General features: G+C 34.0%; 1 protein-coding gene across 3 annotated transcripts in view; it reads left to right on the top strand.

Moving 5' to 3' along the window:
- MED13 (mediator complex subunit 13) overlaps window positions 1-23287 on the top strand; it is a 104716-nt gene extending 81429 nt beyond the window's left edge. The window contains exons 17-31 of one of the 3 annotated variants that reach the window (XR_004384302.1): window positions 611-772; window positions 3202-3425; window positions 5089-5278; window positions 6245-6707; window positions 7917-8136; window positions 9285-9476; window positions 9669-9892; window positions 11761-11903; window positions 12401-12559; window positions 12674-12859; window positions 14775-14923; window positions 16695-16868; window positions 19536-19636; window positions 19979-20549; window positions 21160-23287. Coding sequence is in view for 2 of the 3 variants with exons in the window: in XM_032871882.1 (XP_032727773.1) it covers window positions 611-772; window positions 3202-3425; window positions 5089-5278; window positions 6245-6707; window positions 7917-8136; window positions 9285-9476; window positions 9669-9892; window positions 11761-11903; window positions 12401-12559; window positions 12674-12859; window positions 14775-14923; window positions 16695-16868; window positions 19536-19636; window positions 19979-20111 (2720 nt within the window). In the remaining variant the exon portion in view is untranslated. Of the gene's footprint in view, window positions 1-610; window positions 773-3201; window positions 3426-5088; window positions 5279-6244; window positions 6708-7916; window positions 8137-9284; window positions 9477-9668; window positions 9893-11760; window positions 11904-12400; window positions 12560-12673; window positions 12860-14419; window positions 14514-14774; window positions 14924-16694; window positions 16869-19535; window positions 19637-19978 lie in introns of those variants that run through there. The other 2 variants (XM_032871882.1, XM_032871883.1) reach the window with 2 other exon arrangements.
- The last annotated feature ends 2872 nt before the right edge of the window (window positions 23288-26159 follow it).

The following is a 26159-nucleotide window of genomic DNA, read 5'->3' as shown; positions in this document are numbered from 1 at the left end:
ATTCTCATAGTTGGTCAGAAATGCAGGTCATAGTAATATAATCTATAAATCTAGGTTTATAAATTATCTATGGATATTATAACACCTTTTCTAGTGTGAGCAAGTTTATGTTACGTACAAGTACTATATTTCAGAATTGTTACAGTCTATTTTTCCCAAATTAAACCTTAATCAGTAATTAAAAACCAGTCTTATCTATCCGATCATTTTATCATAGTGGTGGTTAATAAGGTACAATTTTTAACTCACTTCAATGTGAGGTAGAGTTCTTTCTGGGAAAATAACCTACAAGCACCAAAAAACAACAATAACAAATGCAAAAAACGGAACAAATTTATTTGATTAATTTAATTGGTTATTGAGGTAATGAGCGACATTTTCATGGAGAGGAGTTATAGTAACTTTTATTATGTCTGTTCTAGGTAAGTATCTAAAGGAACCATTTCTACAGATCATTTGAAATTGAATCTAATACAGTTCTGTGCACAGGCAGATGCTTAATCTTGATGATTGAAGTTGAACTTTCATGTATTTTATTTATAAATTTTATTTCTTTGTGTTGGCAATAGTAATTCTTACTTTTTTTTTTTTTTTTTTGTAATGGTTGTAGATGTGAGTATGCAGTGCTCGCAGGATATACTTCGAATGCTCCTATCTCTTCAGCCAGTTCTTCAGGATGCTATTCAGAAAAAAAGAACAGTAAGGCCTTGGGGAGTTCAAGGTCCTCTCACTTGGCAACAGTTTCATAAAATGGCTGGCCGAGGCTCTTATGGTAAGTAATTTATTGTAATGTGTATTGACTGATTTTGTATCAGCCCTTCATTTTTGTGCCCAACTTGGAATAAGCACATTTGTCTTCCTTAAATATTTTTGTGGCATATGCTTGACTTAAGGCCAATGTGGTCAGTCTTAGCCTTCATTACTTGAACATTTCCAACATTCAACTTACTAGGTTCTCCAGCCTCTCTTTAGACAGAACAGCTTCACTTAGATCTATTTTTACAGATTAGATTGACCAGTAAGATTTTATTTGAAGAAAGAATCATACTGCCAAAATTTTTTAAATGAATGAACACTACTTTCATTGTAAATTACCATTTTACAAAGTTGAATGAAGAATGGGGCAAAAAGAAGGGGATAATACTAGTGATGGAAGACCCCAAGTTCTTCATTTAAAAAAAAAAGAAGTTTGCTGGTTGTAAGAGTAGCAAAGAAATACTCTAAATATGGTACATAGTAGAGGGGCGCCTGACTGGCTCAGCCACTGGAGCATGTGGCTCTTGATCTCAGGGTTGTGAGTTTAAGCTCCATATTGGGTATAGAGATTACTTAAATAAGAAATCTTTAAAATATATGTATATGGTACACAGATTTATGGTCATCAGTCCAGGCAAAGAACATTCAAAATACTTGAACTATCTGTTGAAGATTGTCTCTGAAAGGTGGGAGCTTTTAAAAATATATTTGGGAGGTGCTTGGGTGGCTCAGTCAGTTAAGCATCTGCCTTTAGGTCATGTCGTGATTCCAGGGTTCTCAGATTGAGCCCTGCGTTTGGGCTGCTTTCTCAGCAGGGAACTCTGTTTCTCTCTCTCTCCCTCTATCTCTCCCCACTGCTTGTCTCCCTCTCTCTCAAAAAAAAAAAAATTATATATATATATACGTGTATATATATATATACATATATATATATATATACGTGTGTATATATATACACACACACATATATATATATACACACACACACAAGTATATATGTACATATATATGGAATAATAGTTTTTTTTTAAATAATAGTTTTTAACATTTAAATCTTTGAGTTTCATGCATGGTTTTAGAATGCATTATGTACAGAAGTAGTAGATTTGCTCATACTTTCATTTTCCTCCTTTCATTAACAGCTAAATAATGATCATTAAAAGCTTGATATTTAGTGAAAAATGCAGGTTAATTATATTTTTACATTCTTTTTAAAAACCAAATAGTGTATACACACACACACACACACGCATGCACATGCACAGTTCTGCACCTTACTGACCAGTACATACAGAGCTATCTTTCTTTATTTTTAAGGGGTTCATGTATTTCATTGTTCTTTACATGTGGTATTATTTTACCAGTCTGCTGTTTATGGACATACATATTGTTTCTGTCATTGCCATCACAACTGTTTTTCTGTAATGCACAAGTTTCTGGCTTAAAGATTGTGTGTTTTGTTGTTGTTGTTTAATGTTGCCAAATTACTCTCTATATACCAATTTAAACTCCCTCCAGCAAAATGTCTGATCTACAAACCCTTGCTGAGTAGATGGGTGAAAATGGTGGTTTCATTATAGCTTGAGAAATAACATAGTACAGACCCTAAGAGTAGGTTTCCTGGTCTCTAATCCCATGTCTATCATTTCTTGTGTGATTCTGGACAAGTTGCTTAACTTCTTCATTCCAGTTTTCTAAAATGAGGTTAATATTAGTATCTGCCTTATATGGTTTTGTGAGGGTTAAATGAGTTAATATGTGTAAAGTTAGCATGTGTAAAGATCTTTCAACAATATCCAGCACATAGTAAATGTTATAATTTTTCACCATTAATTATTTTAAATTGCTTTCTCTTAATGAGATTGAGCAGTTTTTTATGTGTAAGGTATTTCTATTTCTGTAAACTTCGTTCATATCCTTTACCCATTTTTCTGTTAGGTTGCTGATCATTTTCTTAGGGATTTATATGTTCCCTTTATATGGTAAGGAATTTAACCTTTTGTCATATGCATTACAAATCTTTTTTCCAATTTGTTGTTAATCATTTGGCTCTTTTATAATGTTCTTTTATGCCAATTTTTAAAATTTATACAGTCAGATTGATCAACTTTTAGATGGACAGGTTTTATATTATGCATAGAAAGGCTTTCCCCAGTCCAAATTTATAAAAAATAAAACTCCACTCCCATGTTTTCTATTGTACTTCTAACTTTTCATCTGAATTAATTTTTCTTAAAATTAAATGATGGTATAGGTCATATGTTTCCTAAAGACCATTTAGCAAATTCCTAACTATGGAAACGTCTCAGACATTAATTGGCTTTAGATATTTTTGTCTTTGATCAAATATTTTTGCTAATGATTTCAGTAACTTTGACATTTAAATAAAAGGAAGACATGTGACTACTTTAAAATATTTTCTTAAAATATGTTCTTCTTATTTAGGAACTGATGAATCCCCAGAACCACTGCCAATCCCTACGTTTTTGTTGGGTTATGATTATGATTTTCTGGTGCTTTCTCCATTTGCGCTCCCTTATTGGGAGAGACTTATGCTGGAACCCTATGGATCTCAAAGAGATATAGCCTATGTTGTATTATGTCCAGAAAATGAAGCCTTGTTAAATGGAGCCAAAAGCTTTTTTAGAGACCTCACTGCAATATATGAGGTAAGTGTTTAAAAAGAGGTAGCATTCTGGGGGGGAGTCTGCTTCTTCCTCTTCCTCTGCCCCTCCTGCTGTCTCTTGAGCACATGAGTACGCTCTTGACTTAAAAAAAAAAAAAAGAGGTAGCATTTTAAAACCATAATTTGTATACTTATATACAAATACTGGGCAGTTCAGTTGATTGGGACAGAGTAATAATGATGTGAAACTAGTCATGTAGTTCTCATGCTAGCCAGTTATATTCTTTACAGCATTTGACACCTGGACTGTTTGTTAGATGGGTGTGCTTTGGTTATAGTAGAAATTGCTGTATTGGGGAAAAACCATTGAGGACATATATATGTCATTTCAGATTATGTTTTTTTTTTTTTTTAATTTAAATAAAGGATTGCATTATTAAGTAGCCAGGAAAGAAATTACATTTATAAAAATTCTGGATGTGATTCTCTAGGACCTTAGGTGCTGACACTAGGCCTCACTTTCATAAAATAAAGCTGTGCTTGAGTTCTCTATATCATTTCTGAAATTCTTGACTGATTTTTAAATTCTTAGCTGATGTTAATAATTCTGATGTATCCATCACTGAGTGCAGTGATTACAAATTTTAAGTGCTTCAGGACATAAAGTCTTAACTTTATTATATTTTCCTTTCCCCATAAATGCTTAGAAATCCAGTCTTTAAAATTTAATTTCTTCTACAGTCTGAGTTGTTTGTGCTGGTTTAGCTCCTTATAAATATTCTACTTAATTACAAGGTATCTGCCCTGTAGATTTGGGAAATAAATATTTCCTAAAGAGTGTTACTTGGAACTACTAGTTCTGCAAAATATTCCCAGAAAAAATTCCATAATTAAACAGGCTTGGGGAAACATGTCTTACATTATTAAGAGATTCACTGTTCATACTTGATTATTAAAGCCTTTGAAAGTCTTAACAGTAAAGTAATCCTCTGTCTAAGGGTGCCTGGCTGACTCAGTTGGTGGAACTTGTGACTCTTGATCTCAGGGTTGTGAGGTCAAGCCCCACCTTGGGTGTGGAGCCTACTTAAAAAAAAAAAAAAAAAAAAAAAAAAAAAAGAAATCCTCTGTCTAAATTTTCTTGATTTAGTATTACAAACTTATTTGATATTGGGCTTCTTATAATAAACATCAGTGGCCCACAGAATTAGAGAGTGAGCTGACAAATACATAGTATATTCATAGAACAATTTTTATTTTGATTTGACTTGGATATATGTGCATTTTTTTTTGCTCACTTAGATCTGAATTCTGTAAGTTTTCATTGTTCATACCACATGGTCCTTGTGCCATTATTATGTAGGTGTTGTATTTCATGGGAGATAGTTTAATTTTGAAAAAAAAAATGTTTAATGGATTTCTAATGTAAAAAAAGAAAAAGATGTACCATTTCACGTGATATTTTTATCTCAAATGTTAATTATAAATTGTAAGGCTTAGTTTAAGTAGCTTAAATGCTCTGATTCAGTTGGTAGAGCATGCGACTGTTGATCTCGGGGTTGTGAGTTCAAGTCCCATATTGGGTATAGAGATTACTTAGAAATATAGCTTTTAAGAAAAAATAAATAACTTAAATGCTTTATTTTGTAATGCATACTCAGATACTATAATAAATTCACTAATTCTGCTTTCTGTATGTATATCTGTAGTCCTGTCGATTAGGTCAACACAGACCTATTTCTCGACTGTTGACAGATGGAATCATGAGAGTTGGATCTACTGCATCAAAGAAACTATCAGAAAAGTTGGTAGCAGAATGGTTTTCTCAGGCAGCTGATGGTAACAGTGAAGCATTTTCTAAACTCAAGCTTTATGCACAAGTCTGCAGATATGACCTAGGTATTGAATTTGTATTTTTTTTTTTTTTATAAAACCAGTGGTCACAAAATATGGCCCAGTGTATCTGCTGTTTTTGTAAATAAAATTTTATTGGAACCCAGCCCTACTCACTTACTTACATATTCTCTGTGGCTGCTTTTGTGCTATAAGATTAGAGCTGAATAGTTGAGACAGACTGTGTGACCCATAAAACTAAAATATTTACTGTCTGACGGTTGACAGGAAAAGTTTGCTGATCCTAAAATAGGGATCCCATCAGGTAAGAAGAAATTGTGGGTATAAATAATTATACTTCTGTAGGATCTGATGAATTTGTGTTTTTAATTAAGCTTATTAACATTAAAATTTTTGATTTCTTAATGTTTTAGAGATGAAATAACTTGTAGTTACTTCTGCAACATTAAGAAACAGTTCTTTGTTGGAACTAAGAAAATGACAACTATTTAAGGCTTGCTTTTAACGCCCTTGAATTAACATTGAATTAAATATTGATGGACTTTAGTAGACTTAATCCAAAGAAACACAGAACCAAAATATTGACCCTCCTTAGGCATCTCTATAATATGAACCCCATGATAACATTTTTCATTTTATATCTAGTTAGATCTCAGTTTAGGCAATATTTATTCAACTTGTGATTTAGGAACCTTTGAATTATTTAATAAAAATTTGCTAGATATTATTTTCATTCAGTTAATTATGTCTAGTAAATATAATTTAGTTATACTTTCACGGGACCTGTTTATTTTGTATGAAAATGCTGTTTACTTTTTCAGTTCCATTTAAAATTTGTTTCTTCAGTTTCTGGGCAAAATAAGAAGCTTGTATCTGCTACATTGTTAGCATGCAACTAAGGGAGGATAATTACCAAAAAGCATTAACTAGATTATTATTCATATAGTAGAATAAAAAAAGAACCAATCTTAATAAAGAATTAAATATCCTGCCTGTTTTTGTTATCTTTAGGTCCTTATCTTGCTTCCCAGCCTTTGGACAGCTCTCTACTTTCCCAACCAAATTTAGTTGCCCCTACAAGTCAGTCTTTGATTACTCCACCTCAGATGACAAGTACTGGAAATGCTAATACTCCATCTGCCACCCTAGCATCTGCAGCAAGTAGTACTATGACAATGACATCAGGGGTTACCATGTCTTCTTCAGTTGCCACAGCTAATTCAACTTTGACCACAGCTTCAACTTCATCTTCATCATCCTCCAACTTGAATAGTGGAGTATCATCAAATAAACTACCTTCATTTCCACCCTTTGGCAGTATAAACAGTAGTGCTACAGGATCCATGTCTACACAAGCAAGTACAGTTCAGAATGGCCAGCTAGGAGGGCAACAGTCATCAGCTCTACATACAGCTGGGATTTCTGGAGAATCATCTTCACTTCCTACTCAGCCTCATCCTGATGTGTCTGAAAGGTACCTTTGAATATACTATTCTTTGCAGAAATGTAAATATATTATGCTTCTTTCTGTCTGAGGTAATCCTTGTGAATGAACATGGAGAGTTTTTTGATCTTACCCTTGAATAATTTTAGTTTTTGTTTGATAATTATTTTAGTTTTTGTAAAGTTGGTTATTTTATCTTTATAATGTAGACTCTTCATAAAGTCTTTAGCATAGAATCCTAAAATCTCATCGTGGTTGTTAAGACGTTGAAAACCATTTAGTTCAACTATACTGTGATGTTTGAATATGTTCTGTGACATGACTGTTAAGTAAATTTTCCTTTGCAAATCACTACCTTGACTTAGAAGTCACTACTGAACCAGTCTGTTCAGAGCTTATTAAGAACCATACAGAGATTTGAATCTCAGCTCTGCTATTTACTGGCTATGTGACTTTAGGAAAGTTGTCTGACTTTCTGAGCATGTTACCTGTAAAATGGGAGCAGTAGGACAATAATGTACACTAAGTGCTCTATACAATGTTTTCAAACACGTGTGATGATTGCAGCTCTTTATTCTTTTTATGATGAAGGTATTGAGTGAGCTTCCTTTTTGATTTATAGGTTAGGTTAACATGAGCTTGGTAATATCTTTCAGCTACCCAGATGCATTTTGCTCAAAGTTAAACTTATTTATGTGAGTAAAAACAAACTATTAATTTACCCAGATTGTTGCATTCATCTTGAACATCTAAATAGATTTGGAGTTTAAAAAAATAATATCACCATCCAGGAATGAAGCTTGTGCATTATTAAAGTTATGAAGTGTGAAATGAATGTGTATAGGCTATTAATGTAATAGAACATTGACTAAGTCTGAAAACCTGGTTTCTTTCTGGTCTAGCTCTGCCTTGTGATTTAGCAGCTGAGTTAACCTATCTTTGTCTCAGTTTTATCACTTAAGCACTAAGCTTTTTAGTGTTTCTGGATATTCTGTGGTTTTAGAAATTCTATCCCCCTTTTTAATACAAGCCCTCCTAACGTAAGGGTATTTGTATTACTTACAAGTTACTTACTATTCTATTTGGAGAGAAAGAGATGTCCCCAATTTTTAGAGAAGGTCTCTGACACCCCCCACCAGAAAAAGAGGGGAGGTTATTAAGAACCTGCTTTTTGATATTACCTCAGAAAGTAATGGTACAACTTTTTTCCTAACTGTATATTTCTACCTTAAATTTTAGCACAATGGATCGGGATAAAGTGGGTATCCCCACAGATGGTGATTCACATGCAGTCACTTATCCACCTGCAATTGTTGTTTATATAATTGATCCTTTTACCTATGAAAATAAAGATGAGAGCACTAATTCTTCTAATGTATGGACTTTGGGGCTACTTCGATGCTTTCTGGAAATGGTCCAGACTCTTCCTCCTCATATTAAAAATACTGTTTCTGTACAGGTAAGAATGATCACTTTTGCAAGTTAAATTTATATAAAACAGTTTGATGTAGACAGAAGTTTCAGAAATACTATTTAGTATCAAAGTTTTTTTTTTTTTTTAAGCCAGGTTCTGTTATATTTCACTTTAAGAGATACTATAATAGAATCTTTAGGGATTTTATAAAAAATAAACATAGGGGTGCCTAGGTGGCTCAGTCATTAAGTGTCTGCCTTTGGCTCAGGCCATGATCCCAGGGTCCCGGAATCAAGCCCCACATTGGGCTCCCTGCTTGTGTTCCTCTCTGTTCTCTCTCAGTCTGTCTCTCTCTCTGTCAAATAAATAAATAAAATCTTTAAAAAAAAGAAATAAACTTAACAACCATACCACAATAATAATGGAAGATAAAAAGATTGCATTTAAGTACATTAAATATTTCTCTTGTGTTATTTTTATAAACCAGTTTTTAAATTCATAAGCTTAAATAGAAGACCAGAGCATGGATTTATATAAACTAGAGTTCCAAATAAGATAGATTGCAAGTAAAAGTAGAAATTAATGATACTAGGGTGCTAGGGTGGGTCAGTTGGTTAAGTTTGTGACTCTTGATCTTAGCTCATGTCTTGATCTCAGGGTCATGAGTTCAAGCCCTGCAGTGGGCTCCGGGCTGGGAAGCTCAGTTGGTTAAGTGCCTTTTTCTTGATTGCAAGAGTTCAGATTATGATCTCAGGATCCTGGGTTCAGGTTGTCGGGTTCTGTGCTCAGTAGGGCATCTGCCTGAGGATTCTCTCTTCCTCTGCCCTTCCTGCCACTCACAGGTGCTCTCGTGCACTCTCAAAATAAACAACTCTTTTTGAAAATAAAAAAAGAAAAAGAAATTAATGGTATTAACTTGCTTGCAGAGATTCTGAATTATTTCTTTACAGACTCTAGTAGGACTAATCAATGGCAATATTAATTAAGTGCCATGTAGAAATTTTAAAAGGTTTTTACATAAACTTTTAGTAAAATTGATTATTAAAAACCTATATAATAAGAAAATTCTTTAGAATATAGTTTTAATTACATTCAAATTTTATAGTAAACGTTTTTAGAGTTTTAGACCCATGATTCTTTTTATTTTTATTTTTGGAAGTTTAACCTTTGTAATATTTGCCTATAATTCTTAGATTGTTCCATGTCAGTACCTGTTGCAACCTGTGAAACACGAAGATAGACAAATCTATACCCAGCATTTAAAATCCCTGGCTTTTTCGGCCTTTACCCAGTGTCGGAGACCACTTCCAACATCAACTAACGTGAAAACATTGACTGGCTTTGGTCCAGGTTTAGCCATGGAAACTGCTCTTAAGAGTCCTGATGTAAGTGTGTTTTCCATGACTAGTTATTGAATGACTATATACATTTTATGATTTTATACAAAACTAAGTGCAGTTCTCTGTTCTCATTTTCCAATTATCTTATAATTGGGTAGAGATAATATATCACATTTTCAGTAAAATATTTTTTTATGATTGTGTAGTACCATAGTACCTTAATTTTTTATTTTACAGAGACCAGAGTGTATTCGACTTTATACACCTCCTTTTATTCTGGCTCCAGTGAAGGATAAACAGACAGAGCTAGGAGAAACATTTGGAGAAGCTGGACAGAAATACAATGTTCTTTTCGTGGGCTACTGTTTATCACATGATCAAAGATGGATTCTTGCATCTTGTACAGATCTATATGGAGAACTTTTAGAAACTTGTATCATTAACATCGATGTCCCAAATAGGTACCTCTGTTTCTTTAAGTGTATCAATGTATCATCCATTTAAAGAAATTCTCTAACACACACAATGTTTCATTTTTAATGAATAGAAAACTGTTTGGAGGGTCATGTACATTAAGTTTTGAGATTGTGGGTGCTTTTCATTTTGAGGGGTAGTGAATATATTGTATAATTAGAATTAGAAATAATTGTGAGTGGGCTTTGTTACACAGACAAAAGAGATTAAAGTCTCAATTCTATGTAATGAAGTTTGAGGCAATAATTTCAGCCTAAGAAATTTTAAAGAATGGAATGAGAGCCCTCTTCATTTAAAAAAGCGCGTCCTATAGCATTTACTTCTCTCAAGTGCCATCTGAAATACAGTCCCGAATTAATTGAGTTAACCTCCTTTACTAAAATTGACTGAAAATGTTCCTTTTAAATGTTGGAATGTTTTCTGAAAATGGTGGCCTTGTTTTTAGAATTCTTCTTGGTGGTAATTAGCTGTCATACTCAGTTATTTATGAGGGCTGTAATAGATCACAACAGGTAAGCCTCATATTAACTTATAACCTATAACTTACATTAACTTATAACTTAAAATCTAATAGATATTTCTAGTAACATGTTTCAAGGGTAGTGAAACTGAAAGGCAAGTCCATGAAGTAATGTTCAATTTTGAGGTTCGGTTCCAGCCCTTATTTTTTTATGATATAAAGATCAGTTTCCTTAAGTTCAGAAATTAATTATATGCAGAAATGTTTAATGAATATTAGGTTACAGTGGTGCTAAGGAAGTAGAATAGAGAAACATTAATCTTAGATTATTGGTTATAAAGATTTATTGACCATTTTTTAATAAACCTTAAAGAAATACTTCATACCTTATTTCCTTGAAACAGTTTTGATTTTTTAAAATGCTCATTAAGTGAATTTTGGAAATATTATGCTTATCTATGAAGGATGAGAAAGAGTCGAGAACGAATAAATTACCTTTCCAATATAAAGACAGTATTGCCATTTTACTGAAAGTAGAAGTGAGGTAATGGTTAAAAGGTCCAACTCCACAGACTTGTGGTGACCTGGGTTCAAATCCCAACTCTTCTACTTACTGGTATGTGATCTTGAGAAAATCAGGTTAGCTAGCCGAGCTTCAGCTTGCTTCTCTGTAAAACTGGTTGAATAAACAGCAACAACAACAACAACAAAAACAAAAAAAATCCTGGTTGAATAATTTTATCTGCCTCATAGGATTTGTTAGGCCGAAATGAGGTATTACATGTAAATTGACTGGGCATAATGCTTCCTACGTATTAAGTACTCAGTAAATCATAGTTACCATTGCTCAGCCACAGAGTCATGTACTTGCCTAATAAAGGACATGCATGCAGAAAACACAGCAGTGTTGTTTGGTCTGAGAAGTATAGTATTTTGTTTAATATTCTTCAATTTAAAGTATAGAGCAAGGGTTGGCACACCATAGCCTGTGGGCCAAATCTGGCTACACAAATTTGTTTAAGTATTATGTATAGCTGCCTTCATGTTATAGAACAGGATTTTTGTTAGAACAGAATCTTGATGGCCTGGAAAGTTTACTATATTGGCCATTTAGGGAAAAAGTTTGCCAATCTCTGGTGTAGAACAGTGTTTCTGATGAATTTTGGTGGTTCACGGACAATTTTTCTTTTTAAGTTAAGAATCTGTTTTAGTGTGTATTATGAAAAACAAAGTAGCATGCAAAACCTATTGTTTTATGTATATTCTTGCTTAGGACTTAAATAAAAAGTGTCAAGCATTAAAATTAAGGGATTAGTTTTTGCACCAAATTTGAGCTCTTTTAAAATGTTCTCATATGAATTTTAAAATACTCAATTATCTATTTACTTACAACAGGGCTCGTCGGAAAAAAGGATCTGCTAGGAGGTTTGGTCTACAGAAGCTTTGGGAGTGGTGCTTAGGACTTGTACAAATGAGTTCATTACCGTGGAGAGTTGTAATTGGCCGCTTAGGAAGGATTGGTCATGGAGAACTGAAAGGTAAGGTTGTGCTTTGATTGTCAAGTACTTCCAACTTTTGTTTTATGTTAATTAATACCCCATCATACTACATCTAGATATATGTACTGAATAAAATGCAGAGGTTATAAAAACTAGTTTTTTGTTTTCAAAGAGGTATCACATATGTCTAGGTCACAAATGGCCTAATTCCAATTTTAAAAGGACATTTTACTATATTTTGACTTTAATACCAGTGTTATTACTACTGTTCTTATTTATTGTCTTCCATTTTTCCTCTTTCTGCTTATTATTCAGCTCATCCCGTTTAACAGATACTAATTGATGTTGATATACATTAAAGTTAGGGGGGTAAAGGATATTGAGTAACATCAGCAAGAAGAGATTTTTGGCTTGATGATTACTCCTATTATGAGGAATTCACTGACTTTAGAACGACTGTGTTTTAACTTTGGTTTTAGAGGGCTTAACAATGCTGTTACTTTGGATGTTTTTTTTTTTACTGTTGATACCCACAGATTGGAGCAGCTTGCTGAGTCGTCGAAATTTGCAATCTCTAAGTAAAAGGCTCAAAGACATGTGTAGAATGTGTGGTATATCTGCTGCAGACTCTCCCAGCATTCTCAGTGCTTGTTTGGTAGCAATGGAACCCCAAGGCTCTTTTGTTATTATGCCAGGTAGCTATCCTTAGTTTATGTCAGATTTAATTCTTCATGTGCTTGTGTTTCTAGTATTATGTAAAGTTGATTCTTTTTTTATTGAAAGAAAAAATAAATTCTCTTTATTTTCAGATTCTGTGTCAACTGGTTCCGTATTTGGAAGAAGCACCACTCTAAACATGCAGACATCTCAGCTAAGTACCCCACAGGATACATCATGTACTCATATACTTGTGTTCCCTACTTCTGCTTCTGTGCAAGTAGCTTCAGCTACTTATACCACTGAAAATTTGGACTTAGCTTTTAATCCCAACAATGGTAGGTGAATTGTTCTTTAAAGGTTTGCAAATATAAAATAAGTCTTGATGCTTGTGGCTGATTTTAGGCTGAAGAGTGCCTCCCCAATCTTATCCTTGTCCGGTAAATGTTTCTGAAGCCTATGAATGTTAACCTTAGATGACCAAAAAAGACTTTGCATATGTGATTATGTTAAAGATTTTGAGATGGAGAGGTTATCCTGGGTTATGCAGGTGGGCACTAAATGCAATCACATGTATCCTTATAAAGGGAAGTAAAGGGAAATTTGATGATGCACAAGAGGAGAAAGTCACGTGATGGAAATGGAGGGAAGAAAAGTCAGAGAAATGCTGTGCTGCTGACTTTGAAGATGGAGGAAGGGACCATGAGCCAAGGAATGCAAGGAATGTAGTGCTAAATGCTGGAAAAGAGAAGAAAACAGATTTCCCCTGGAGCCTCCAGAAAGAACATAGGCCTCCTGGTTCTTGATTTTGACCTAATGACCTTTGATTTCAGCCCAGTAAAACTGATTTTGGACTTTTGGACCCCAGAACTGTAAGAGAATGAAGGTGTGTTGTTTTGAGTCAATAAGTTTGTGATAACTGGTTAAAAGGCAATAGGAAACTAATAGAACCATTCTTCTACCTTATTGATATTGGAACTAGTGCTGTGAATTATCTCATAAATATTTACTTATTTTAAAAGGCAACAGTTGATCATAAAATGCACAGGTTTTTGTGCTGCTTTGCTACCTGTGCATAGACCATAGACTTGGCAGCACATTGTATATTCCTTTCTGAATTGATTTGCCATATTTATATAAACTGCCATAGTAGGAAGTAACTCTTACAGATAAATTTACAGATTACGTTTTACTAGAAGAGAAAATAAATGGTATTCCATCGTTGCTCTGAGGTACCTTAGAAAATGGCACATCTTTAAAGTCACAAGTAGGGGGCACCTGGGTGGCTCAGTCGTTTGAGCATCCCTCTCTTAATTTCAGCTCAGATCGTGATCTCAGGGTCCTGGGATCCAGCCCCATGTCAGGCTCTCTGCTCAGCACAGATTCTGCTTGAGTTTCTGTCCCTCTGCTACTCCCCCCACTCTCTCTCTCTCAGATAAATCAATCTCAAAAAAAAAAATCACAAGGAATATTTATTTTCTTCTTTCAGTGTGTTATACAATAACTTGAATATATTTTACATAATTAGACTATTGTGTATAGTCCCACTTTAAGTACATTTTCATTTCTAGCATATTACATTTGTTCTGTATTCATTTGCTGTTGCTGCTGTAGCAAATTGACGCATGCTTAGTAGCTTTAAACATCACATGTTTATTATGTTACAGTTCTGGAGATCAAAAGTTTAAAATCGGTTTTAACTGGGCTAAAGTCAGTGTGTCTGCAAGGTTGGTTCTTTCTGGAAGCTCTAAGGGAGAATCTGTTTCTTTGCCTTTGCTAACTTCTAGAGACCACCTGCATCTCTTGCTCATGGACCCTCCTTCCATCCTCAGCAGCAGCAGCGTAGCATCATCACATCTCCATCACTGACTCTAACCCTACTGCCTCCCTCTTATTAGGACCCCTGTGATTACATTGGACCCACCTGGATAATCCAGAATAATCTCCCCATCTCAAGATCCTTAGCTTGATCACATCTGCAGAGTTCTTTATGGTAACATATTCACACATTCCTGGGATTAGGATGTGGACATCTTGTGGGGGAGGGCATTATTCACACTACCACATGCTTGTTTATAATATATAATTGTTTATATGGCTCCTAAAACAGTACCTGGCACATGGTAGACATTCAGTAGATGTTAATTAAATTAACCCATTTTGGTTAAAATTCATTAATTTATTTTAACCCTCCTATATGACCGCGGGATATGAAAAATGGAGGATTTATTTATTTTTCTTTTTCCTATGTAGATGGAGCAGATGGAATGGGTATCTTTGATTTGTTAGACACAGGAGATGATCTTGATCCTGATATCATTAATATTCTTCCTGCATCTCCAACGGGGTCTCCTGTACATTCTCCAGGATCTCATTACCCCCATGGAGGTGATGCTGGCAAGGTAACCCTGTCAAAAAAGTTTAGTCAGTCTGTCATTCATTAACTTATTAATGGATTGATACATGAGCTAAAACACTATTTTTTTCCTTGGAAATTAGCAAGAAGTGAGATTAATAGTACATTCTTGCACTTCTGTCTTACAGATGTTATTACTTTGAATTGTGCATTATAAAGAGAGTCTCTTAAGGTTCTTCTGTCCCTGACTTTGTTTTCTAGACTACTTGGCTTTAGTACTACTTTTGTAGTTTTCCTGCCACTTTACCATACCTTCTAATCAGGTAGAGGATCAGGTTATCTGCAAATTAGTATATGCTGTAAGAGCTGCCATTCATATCAGGGCTTTTTTGGAGGAATGTAATAGAAATACTGATTCTTGGGGCGCCTGGGTGGCTCTGTGGGTTAAGCCTCTGCCTTTGGCTCAGGTCATGATCTCGGAGTCCTGGGATCGAGCCCCGCATCGGGCGCTCTGCTCGGCAGGGAGTCTGCTTCTCCCTCTCTGCCTGCCTCTCTGCCTACTTGTGATCTCTAAAGAAAAAAGAAATACTGATTTTCTCCTAAGAACAGAAGAAACACTGACCATCTTCCTTCTTTCCTCTATGTTAATTTTCAACATTTGGGAAGCCGGCTGTCTTGTCCTTCTATTTGAACTCAAAACTAATGGGGTTTCATTTGAATAACATCTTTATTTGAGTGAAATTATATATAGTGGTTATTTGATTGTTATAGAATGCACATGTTTAGAACCTGCCCTTTTAAAATAAGGATCTTTCTCCAGTTTTACCTTGGATCCTTTCCTTCCCCTCTTTTTTAAAACCTGGACAGAAGTGAGATTATTGTAGTGCCTGTTGAGTCAGCTGGTAAAGTATGCAACTCTTGATTTGGGGGTTTTAAATTTGGGTATAGAGATTACATAAAAATTAAAAAAATAACACAAAAATTTGGGGGGAAATGTGAGATTATTGAAAAAAAATATGTATATAGAATAGCACCAGTAATCTCACCACTTTGATAAAATTGTTTTTTACTTTTAGCAGATTACTTTCCTTTCACATGTATTTATATTTTAACGTTTCAGTACATATAAATTTAAGTATAATGAGCTTTTTAACGTTGTTCTCCCGTAATTGTTATATCATTCCCAAAATGTTGGATATTTAAGTATCTTATTTTTTTTCTGTTACAGATAATGTTGCAGTGAACATTTCCTTGCATATCATTTTCTTCTTTTTATTTATTTCCTTAATGTAAATGCCAAGAAATACATGGATTAATCTAAAGGATATGAGCATCACTTGATAGTCATCCCTTCCTGTTGCCATAGTGCTTTCCAAAACTAGTAACTGCATTTTATAGTGTTAGATGAACAAAGCTAAATTTAATTTACCTATTGGATTGAGGTGTGGTGATCAGGAATTAGTTGAGGGAATAATTAGGAAGTAAGTTAGGAATTTCATTGAACATTTTGTATTTTCAGTTGGCTGGAAAGGTTTAAACACATATACTGAACATGGGCTCGGCATCATAATACAAACTTATTAAACAGTTCATATATTTATTTCCTCATATAACTCTTAAAACTCATTCTTTTAATATTGTTACTAATTATGCTCGTCTAAGTACATAGCAATTGATTTTTTTCAATATCCTTTAGTGTTTTTTTTTTTAAGTTGTTGTCATAAGATAGTGAGACTGATTGCCATAAACCATTCTGTATATCTAGTGCCAAGGTGTATCAAATGAACTAACATACTTTTTAATTTTCTCTCTTTAAGGGTCAGGGTACTGATCGGCTACTTTCAACAGAATCTCATGATGAAGTAACTAATATTCTTCAGCAACCATTGGCCCTTGGTTACTTTGTATCAACTGCCAAAGCGGGTCCATTACCTGACTGGTTCTGGTCAGCATGTCCTCAAGCACAATATCAGTGTCCCCTTTTTCTTAAGGTATTTCCATTTCTATGCCACTTCCTAAATAATGCTGATTGACGCCTTAGTTCCAAAGAAATATAGAGTTGTCTAAGGTCTTATTAAATGAATTGTGAAATATGACAAGATCACAAAGAAGTTATCTAATTATGAAACAGCTCTACTAAGTTTGAACTTTTAATTTATCTTTTCGTATTTCTGGGACCCTTGCTCTTAATATTTGCAGCTGCTCATATGAAGTATAGAGCTGGGTGAACCTTATATTACTTTTAATCTAACCTTTTCATTTTCTAGGTGAGCATATTAAAGTTCAGGAAAACTTATTTGTCTGAAGTCATAAATTGGTAGTAGACCCAGAACTACAGTCTGGGTCCTTTCATGATTATACTATTATTCTTTGAATTACATCATACTGCTATTATGCCACAGTATTTTGGGGATTAAAGGATTCGTAATTTTCTAAGAATATATTTGATATTTAGGTCCATTTACTATCTCCTTAAAATTTCTTTCTAGCTTTGTGTAAATTGCTATGTTAAAACTATTAAGTGGTTTCCAAGTGCTAAGATTCTCAGACCCATACTGACTTATTTATCAAAACAAGTTCATTAGCAAGTGATATAATGAGGTTGAGATACATTGTAAAGTGGTAAAATGAGATATGAAAGCCCTATCCAGGATTTGTTACTTCTGTAGCTTACTGCTATTCCAAAATAGGAAATTCAGATCTGATTCACTTTTTCTTACATACATGCACCAGAAGTTGACTTTTATTCCAGAAGTCATGCTAATCTCACTTCTTGCCAGTTGATTTTACTCTTAGGGTAAAGGTTGGATACTATGCTTTAGTTTTGGGGGATTATATTTTAGTGGGTACCTGAACCAGTAGGCTTGCCCTCTCTTAAGCCTGTTGCTATCTTGTTACCCCTGGCCCACATACCATTGAGTCAGTGACATTTGAGCCTAAGCATTGAACTTCTGTAGCACATTCCTAAAGAATACAACAGCTCTTGATATGAATTGACTATTGATGCAATAATATATTTAGGGAGTGTCAGCCAGGGTAATAAAGTTTGATCGTATATGACTTTTCTTCCCCTTCCAATATATATACAGTGGTCTATACAGATCTCATTACAAGAACATATTCCCAAGAGTGTTTCTGCAAAATAGTAGTCCTTGGTGTTTCTAGAAAACAAAGGGTTCTTTGGTCCTTTGGGAAATGTTGCACATGCTTTCTGCCCCCCTTTTGTTGTTATAATACATGTATGCACATTAAAGTCTTTGAAAAAACAGCAGTAAATAACATTGTATACCTACTATTTCCCAAACTTACTTTAATACACAAAAAAGCAATTGTGTAACACCAGTTCATAGTTCATGACCTTAGTGTTTCACAGAACATTTTTTTAGGAAACACCACTTTACAAAAAGTCCAAGGGACTATCCAGATTCTTTTCTACTCAATATTTATTTGCAGAGAGGATAGTGTAAAGTGGGCATTCACCCTCAGATACAGTGTAACAAGATTAGGACTTCTGGTCTGAATTACCAGGTAAGGCATAATTTACCGTAATTTTGTTCACCTTTTGTTTTCATACATTCCATTTTATTTCCTATACCATAGGCAATAAAATCACTTGATGTGTTTTTCTTTACTTGGAAAAATAATGGATTATTACCTAGATGATTAAAAAATCTTTTTTATCATAGAAATTAAATAGTAATTTCTAGTACTGACTATTCATCTAATTTGTAGTAATCTGCCATATGAGACTTCTTCTTATGACTTATAAATCAAGGGTTTATGGGCAGTTAAAAAATATATATCTGTGGTTATATTCTTGAATATATAACACAGGAATATAAATATGTATATATAATTATATTCTTGAATATATAATACAAGAATATAAATATATATAAATATATATAATTACAGTTGTAGAGGAGAAATCACCTAAATATGAAATAGTACCTTTTACAGTATACAGATCTGCTAAAAGAGTTTCTCCATCTCATAGTTTTTTTTTAAACACTTTATATATATTGACTCAATAAACAAAAAATGATTCACTTTAATTGAAATTCCTTTTTTCCACTCTTCATTGTCATACCGAAATGGGTGTGACAGTCACCAAGCCTCCAGTATGAAATTGCATGGGCAAAAGAAGGCATTCTATGCACTGTACTAGAGTGCTCACAATTCCACCATAGGTAGGTTTGTTTAAAATTACAGATTTGTAAGCAGTATATTTGCATATGCTTACTCCTCGTATATTTTTCAGTGCTAGATCTTCATGTATGTGTATAGTCTAAAGTTCTAAGTAACCTGTAGACAGACTGTTCAGGTTTATCAGCTTAGGGCTTCTTTAAACATTTACACATCTAGGCATGTTACACTCAGAAAATAGATGACTTTTAAAATACCTTTTAAATAAGTTTTTTAAGGATTATTATGTGGTCTCAAAAGCGGTAGAGATTATGAAAATAAAGTAAGATTGAATGTAAGTTATGCACTTAAAAATTCTGTAATAAGTTGGTTAAGCAAGAACAAGCATCTTTAATAGTGGTGGCCATTCAATACATAGGTCTAAAATGTATTTCATCAAGGACGAGACCTTGGAAAAATAAGGTAAAACCAACAACTTTTCCATTTGGCTGACTGATTTCCTATTTTTTTAGGCCTCTTTGCACCTCCACGTGCCTTCAGTGCAATCTGATGAGCTGCTTCACAGTAAACACTCCCACCCACTTGACTCAAATCAGACTTCAGATGTCCTCAGGTATAACTCCTCTTTACCATTGAAGGTTCTCCATTGCATCTTTGAAAGAATATAATGTTGATTCTCATGTAGTTTTCTCATATTTGGCAATAATTTACAGTGCTGTACCTTTAGATCTCTAGATGAAGTACATCATCCAGAATGAGTGCTTTTCTTCCTAGCATGTGTAATCTACTTTTGAGAGTACTTTTTATGAAAATTAGTTAATCTTTAATCTGCCCTAGAACTCTTTATTCTATACCTTCCACCATTTTTCAAAGTGGCTTTGAATCTTAGATGCCATAACTGGGAACTGCTTCCAAAATCTACAGTGAAAATAAATACATGACTTATACTTTTCAGGTTTGTTTTGGAACAGTACAATGCACTCTCCTGGCTAACCTGTGACCCTGCAATCCAGGACAGACGCTCATGTCTCCCAATTCATTTTGTGGTGCTGAATCAGTTATATAACTTTATCATGAATATGCTGTGATCTTCATTCAGTGGAACTGTCCAAGAAAAAAACAAGGAAAATATTTCGCTGCAAGATTAAGTTACAGTTATCTTCTCAGTGAAAGTCATCTGTGATGGGGTCTAATTCTTATTACTTCAACAAATATTGTTTTGACTTGGGGGGAGGGGCTATAACCCTGCTATTTTTCACTGACTATACTGAACTCTTTAGGATGATGACTGATCATACAAAACGTATTATAACATTTTCGTAGCAAAATTAACCTTTTTTTTTCCAGTCACAGTATTTGTGAAAAGTAATGAGCCATAGTACCCAGTCATGTTAAATGAATATTAAAAGCATGGAGAGGAAACATGAGGAACAATGAATTTCAACATATGGCTTCAGAACATCAAGATGTTCTTGTATTGGATTATAGTATCTAGTATTCAAAAATGCCTGCATCTCTTATTTATTGTAAGTTTTTAAATGTATAAATTGTCTTATATTTCTTAACCTCTTTTATAAAAATTTTCCTAGAAGGTTTATACTGCCTTCTTGCTTTAAAGCAATTGGTCTAAAATATATGTAATCGTCTTAATTAAAAAGTTGCAGTAGGGTTGCTTTTAGAGTATTATTTTTTTGTAAGGGGGTGGGTGGGACGGACAGTAAATTTGTATTGTCTTGATGTACAGTTTAATGGGGATAGAGGGGGAATAATGTCCATACCATTGTGTGTGGAGGATTTACAGCTAAGCTGTAGTTGCAGAGTACATGTACAGTAATGAAGTTCACTGTGTTTATAAATTAAAAAGGTACCAGGTCTTACAGCATTTTATATATCACACCTTTACAGAATAACATGATGGCAATATACAAGTGATATTGTTGGGTGGTTTAACTTAGAATAAAATGAGAATTCTTCAGTTATATTTTGTACTATGGTTTAGGGCTATGACTAATATTTCAGGCCATTTCCAGTGAAAGAAACTTAGTTTTACAAGAAAAACATTTGCTACTGAATGCTTAAACTAATTTTGGTGTTTAATGTTACATGCTTAAATGTTTCTTTTTTTTTTTTCTTCAGTTTTGACAGTGGCACATCTAGGCATGGGAATATTATTAATTATAAAAATTATCTTCAGGATCTGCTATAAGGTTGAAATTTAGCCCAGCTCTAGGCATTTTACAAATTATTTTAAGAACAGTCACTCTGATTGTTTGACTTTTTTTGTTTTTTTTTAAATTAAAGATTGGGTATGTGTGTGAGAGTATGCATATGTATGGGTGTGTGTGTGTGTGTGCGCGCAATCAAACTGTGGTGTAAATAGATTCTCAGTGAATTCTGGTATTCAGACTCTATTCCACTAGTTAAAGAACCATTTTCTAAACTTAACCTGTTTCCTTTTGCCTTTTTTATTTATTTAATTTTCTTGGTTTGGAGATGGCAGTCCCAAACACCAGAGTCTGTACTTTTCTGTAACACAGCTCAGATTAAGGCAGGGCATATGCCAAGGAGGTTCTCACCTCCCTAAAGAAGGGACTTGAATTTTAGGGACTTTAATTCACCCCTTCCTTCAATACAGCTTTCCCCCTTCTTGTTTGCACATGCCAAGAGAAATGCTTTTATGCAGGCTTTACCCCGTTAAAGCGTTATTTCTACAGTGCTGCTCACAAGAGAGTCCAAGTTAGCCTCCTACCTGTGTTGCTGACTTGAATTCACAGTCACCAAGTCTACCTATCTTTCTTGGAAGCAGTCTAGCAAAATTCCGAATTTGTACATTCACTAATTCTCCACAAAGACAAAATCAGTTGTATTTACAAAACTGTAATTCGGTATGTTTTATTTTGTTTTTACTGAAACTTGTTTTGTAAATACTATATGCTTAGCTTAAATATCACTTTCTTATGAACAGTATAACTTCTTCAAATTGTGTATATTAAAACATTAGCAGGTCTTGTTTTTTCTATAAAGAACACAACTGGTGATAAAGGTTTTCAATCACTTCTTCAAAATCACAATGCAATTCCAGTGGTCAGCATTTTTGAAATTAGAATTTAAAGATCACATCTCTGCATTCATTTTTAAATTATGCTAGCACACTACAGATTATGTTGGCATGTTTTGTTCTGTACTTAAACTTGTCTGAGATTTGAGGGAAAAGATGTTTATTTGGAATTTCTATAAAAAGTATCCTTTTTTATATACTTAGCTCAGCAGTGACTTTTAAAAATAAAAGCTATATTCTCAGTTGTTTAATATCACTAGCTTATAGTAACCACACCTCAGTTTGAAAATAGATTTTCAAAAAATTATTCCCTGACAGTTTCTTTTATATGGAGCCATAAAGAAGAAACCCAGTATACAATTCCTTTTTATCTGGGAATCAGGGAGTAGTTCCCAAATATACAGGATTTACTGATAAGATTTTTTTTTCTTCCCTTCACATACAAGTTCACACTTAAATAGAACATTATTAAATAGCCATTAGAAAAGGTCAGGAGACTTATTTCAGAAAAAAACTAAGCCTTTTATGCAGGATGATGGATCTGACTTACTAACGTACTGTCACAGACAAGTATGGGTAGTTTTTTTGTTTGTTTAAATGGTAAAGCAAAATAATACATACTTCATACCAGTTGATCACAAACACCTTGACTTCTTTGTTACAGTGCTAATGTGTTTTTGTGCAGTTATCCATTACCAAGCAGGGTGGAAGTTCAGTATTTTGGCATTTAAAAAGATTAGTTATATAATGTCTGCTTCCAGCCAGTGAGAAACATCTAGCCATACTTTCTTATGCAAGCCATTCAGTTATCAGGACTGTGAATTAACACTGTATGAATAAATTTCTGTACACCTTATTGTTTGGCCAGAAGGCCACCAAGTGTACTTATATGTAATCCTTAAATTTTAAAGTAGCTGTAATTTTTAAATCTTTCTAAACTTTTCTTAAACCACTAAAATTAAGCTCTTACTACTTAGTCAACTATCCTCAGCTGTATTCGTACTCAATTGTCAGTATGGCACAGATTACTGTATTAAAATATTCTTTTCGTCTTCATATTTACCTTCTGAGGTAATTTTTTAACTTAATGTGTTACTACAAAGATTTGCAGATCTTTAATCAAGCACTATGTTAATACTGTAATATCAAAATACTATGTTGCATTATTTAAAATGTTCAAATTGAATACATTAAAAGGACGTTTTTAAATGCTGTTGCATCATATAATTTGCTATTCATCCACTATGGCATCACATATCAGTCTATTAATACATTTAATGTTGCATGAGTAATGTTTTGGTCTGGGTTTCCTCTTAAAATTTTAGTTTTTCTAAATTAAGGAAAAATGTTTTTGCATACTTTTTTTTTTTCCCCCCCCCCCCCAATCAGCTAGAAATCTTAACTTCCGGTTTTTCTTGGTGTTTTAATGGGCCCAAGAACTGTGGTTTAAATTTTCATGTTTTCTCTTTTGTGGAGTATGAATTAAAAACTGGATTTGGGACCTAAAATACTCCTCAGGTTGATGTATTCATGAAGTTTTAAAATAGCTTTAGTTTTCAAAGTAAACTGGATTTGTGGACCTTAAAGTTACTGAGTTTAAACTACAAATTGTAACGTCATTACTGGACATGTCAGCATCAACTCTCTCAAAATAGCTTGGTCGCTTTATGAAGGGGCGTTTTAAAGTTGTTGTTTAGCAGTGACATTTAATATGGTCCAATTTTTTTTTTTTTTAATGTGACAAAAAAAAGAATAAGGAACAAACACTATTGCTGCCGAATGCCATAACACTGAGTTGTACAAATTGTGATTGAGGAAATGAAAAGGTTTATACTTTTTAAAAAAACAACAAAAAAAAAAACAAAACAAAACTTCAAATGGAATAAATTATTCATGAAGCCTTCATTGTGGTGTCTCATTCTGTTAAAAATATTTCCATCTTAAACTTATGTAAAAATTAATAGTATTTTTTTTTCATTCTAAGTGGAAAGGGGTAACCTAAAAATTAATGGACTTTCAATTTCTCTGAAGTATTTTATTTAAAAGGAGATTTTTATCTATATCAGTGATTAATATACAAGAAAACTGTGTATGTACATACATATTTCTTTTAGGCTGATCAGTTTGATATCAGTTTTCTAGTCTAAACAAGTTACTTTCAAATATTTAAAGCTTAGTTCAGTCCTATTTGATCACATAAATGTTTTGAAACATAGGGGTTCAGATATGAACAATCCATTAAAAATACTTTGTGTAGGCACCCATTTTAAATATTTTTGTACAAACTTAAGCTGAGTAAGGACAAACCCCCAAATTGTTGTGTTCATTTTGAAATAGTTTCTGCCAGCAGAAGTTTTAAAATAAGGCTTTTAAAGGAGGTGTATGTTGTTGGAACTTGTACCTTACTAAGTTATTCTACATCTCACAGTTCATATTACCTGTAATTTTTTTTCATGGTAGCTTAAAATCCCTTATGGCTGCTTCTTGATCTAAATACCAGAAGTCTTGGGGACACCTGGGTGGCTCAGTTGGTTAAGCAACTGCCTTCAGCTCAGGTCATGATCCCAGGGTCCTAGGATCGAGCCCCACATTGGGCTCCTTGCTCAGTGTGGAGCCTGCTATTCCCTCTCCCTGCTACTCTGCCTACTTGTGCGCTCTCTCTCTCTCTCTCTGTGTCAAATAAATAAATAAAATTAAAACAAAACAATAACAAAAGTCTTATCTATATCCTGCTTTCTTTTCACAAACCTCAAAATGGGCTTCTTTCATGTTTTCCTCCCAGTCTCTTAGGCATATGAGTTCTTTGAAAGCCCTATGGTTATTTTTGTCTTAAGGCTTTTCCACTTTCCAAATACACCCTTTATGTTCTGTAGAAGGCTCAAATCCGGAATAATTAAGGCATGCCAGAGGGGAAAAAAATGCTTAAAGGCTATAACAGGACTTTTTAAAAACATGCTTATAGGGGCACCTGGGTGGCTCATTTGGTTGAGTCTGCCTTCAGGTCTGGTCAATGTCTTGGGGTCCTGGGATTGAGTTCCACAGAGATGCTCAGTGGGGATCCTGCTTCTCACTCTCACTCTCCCTCTCAAATGAATAAAATCCTAAGAAAAATTAAAAAATATGCTTTTAGCAAGATCAAGGATGGAAAAAATGCAAAGAATCAAGTATTTAATACTTCTTATCTTCCTTCTAAAGGGAGAAACTAAAAACCAGCTTGAAGGGTCAGGTCATGATCCTGGAGTCCCCGGATCTAGTACCGCATTAGGCTCCCAGCTCCACGGGGAGTTTGCTTCTCCCTCTGACCTTCGCCCCTCTCATGCTCTCTCTCTCTCTCTCAAATAAAATCTTAAAAAAAAAAACCCAACTCTAAAATGTAAAATAACTATGGTGAAATTAAAATCTGAGATAGTTAACTGACAAAAAGAACTTAAAGGTGCCAGGTCCAAGAAAGTTACATCCTTGGTACTAAAAGAATTTGTAGATAATGATTTCAGAAACGCTGTAGAAAACTGGAAGATGCCAGAGGAGTGGAAACATACAACTTCCACGTTTTTTAGTTTTAAAAAGTCAAACTACAGACAAATTTAGTTGAAGAAAAAGAGCATTAGAAACCAGCATAGTTTTAGCACTCTCCATTTAATAGACTATCTGCTGTACACTAGTTATGAGATACAAATCTTTGACCTTTAGCTCTAGTCTACTGACAAACATACTCGTATATATATATATAATTACCACCATAGGCCTTCTACTGTAATATAATAATGCAGTGCATATACAAGAAAGAGTAGAGTAGTTGAAATCAATCTCTACATTTTATTTTGACAGCATTAGCAAACAATACAGAGATGCATATTTAGGTTATTTAATAAGGTTTCATGGTATTACACTGAAATCATTAATCCAAACCAGTATTCAGTACCATACTGTGCCAAAGGCAAAGAAATAAAATATAGTTCCTGCCCTCCAATCTGGTAGGAGGGATGAGGGGTTTTTGTTCTTGTTTTTTGTTTGGTTGGTGTGTGTTTTGTGTTTTTAGGAGAGACAAGTTCAAACAATACAGTGCAAAAGGTGAAGT

The sequence above is a fragment of the Lontra canadensis genome, unplaced genomic scaffold, assembly GCF_010015895.1.
Source record: "Lontra canadensis isolate GAN:19392208 unplaced genomic scaffold, GSC_riverotter_1.0 scaffold43, whole genome shotgun sequence".
Taxonomy (NCBI): Eukaryota; Metazoa; Chordata; class Mammalia; order Carnivora; family Mustelidae; genus Lontra; species Lontra canadensis.
Note: the sequence above shows the minus strand (reverse complement) of the source record. Positions and strands in the feature narration are given on the sequence as shown.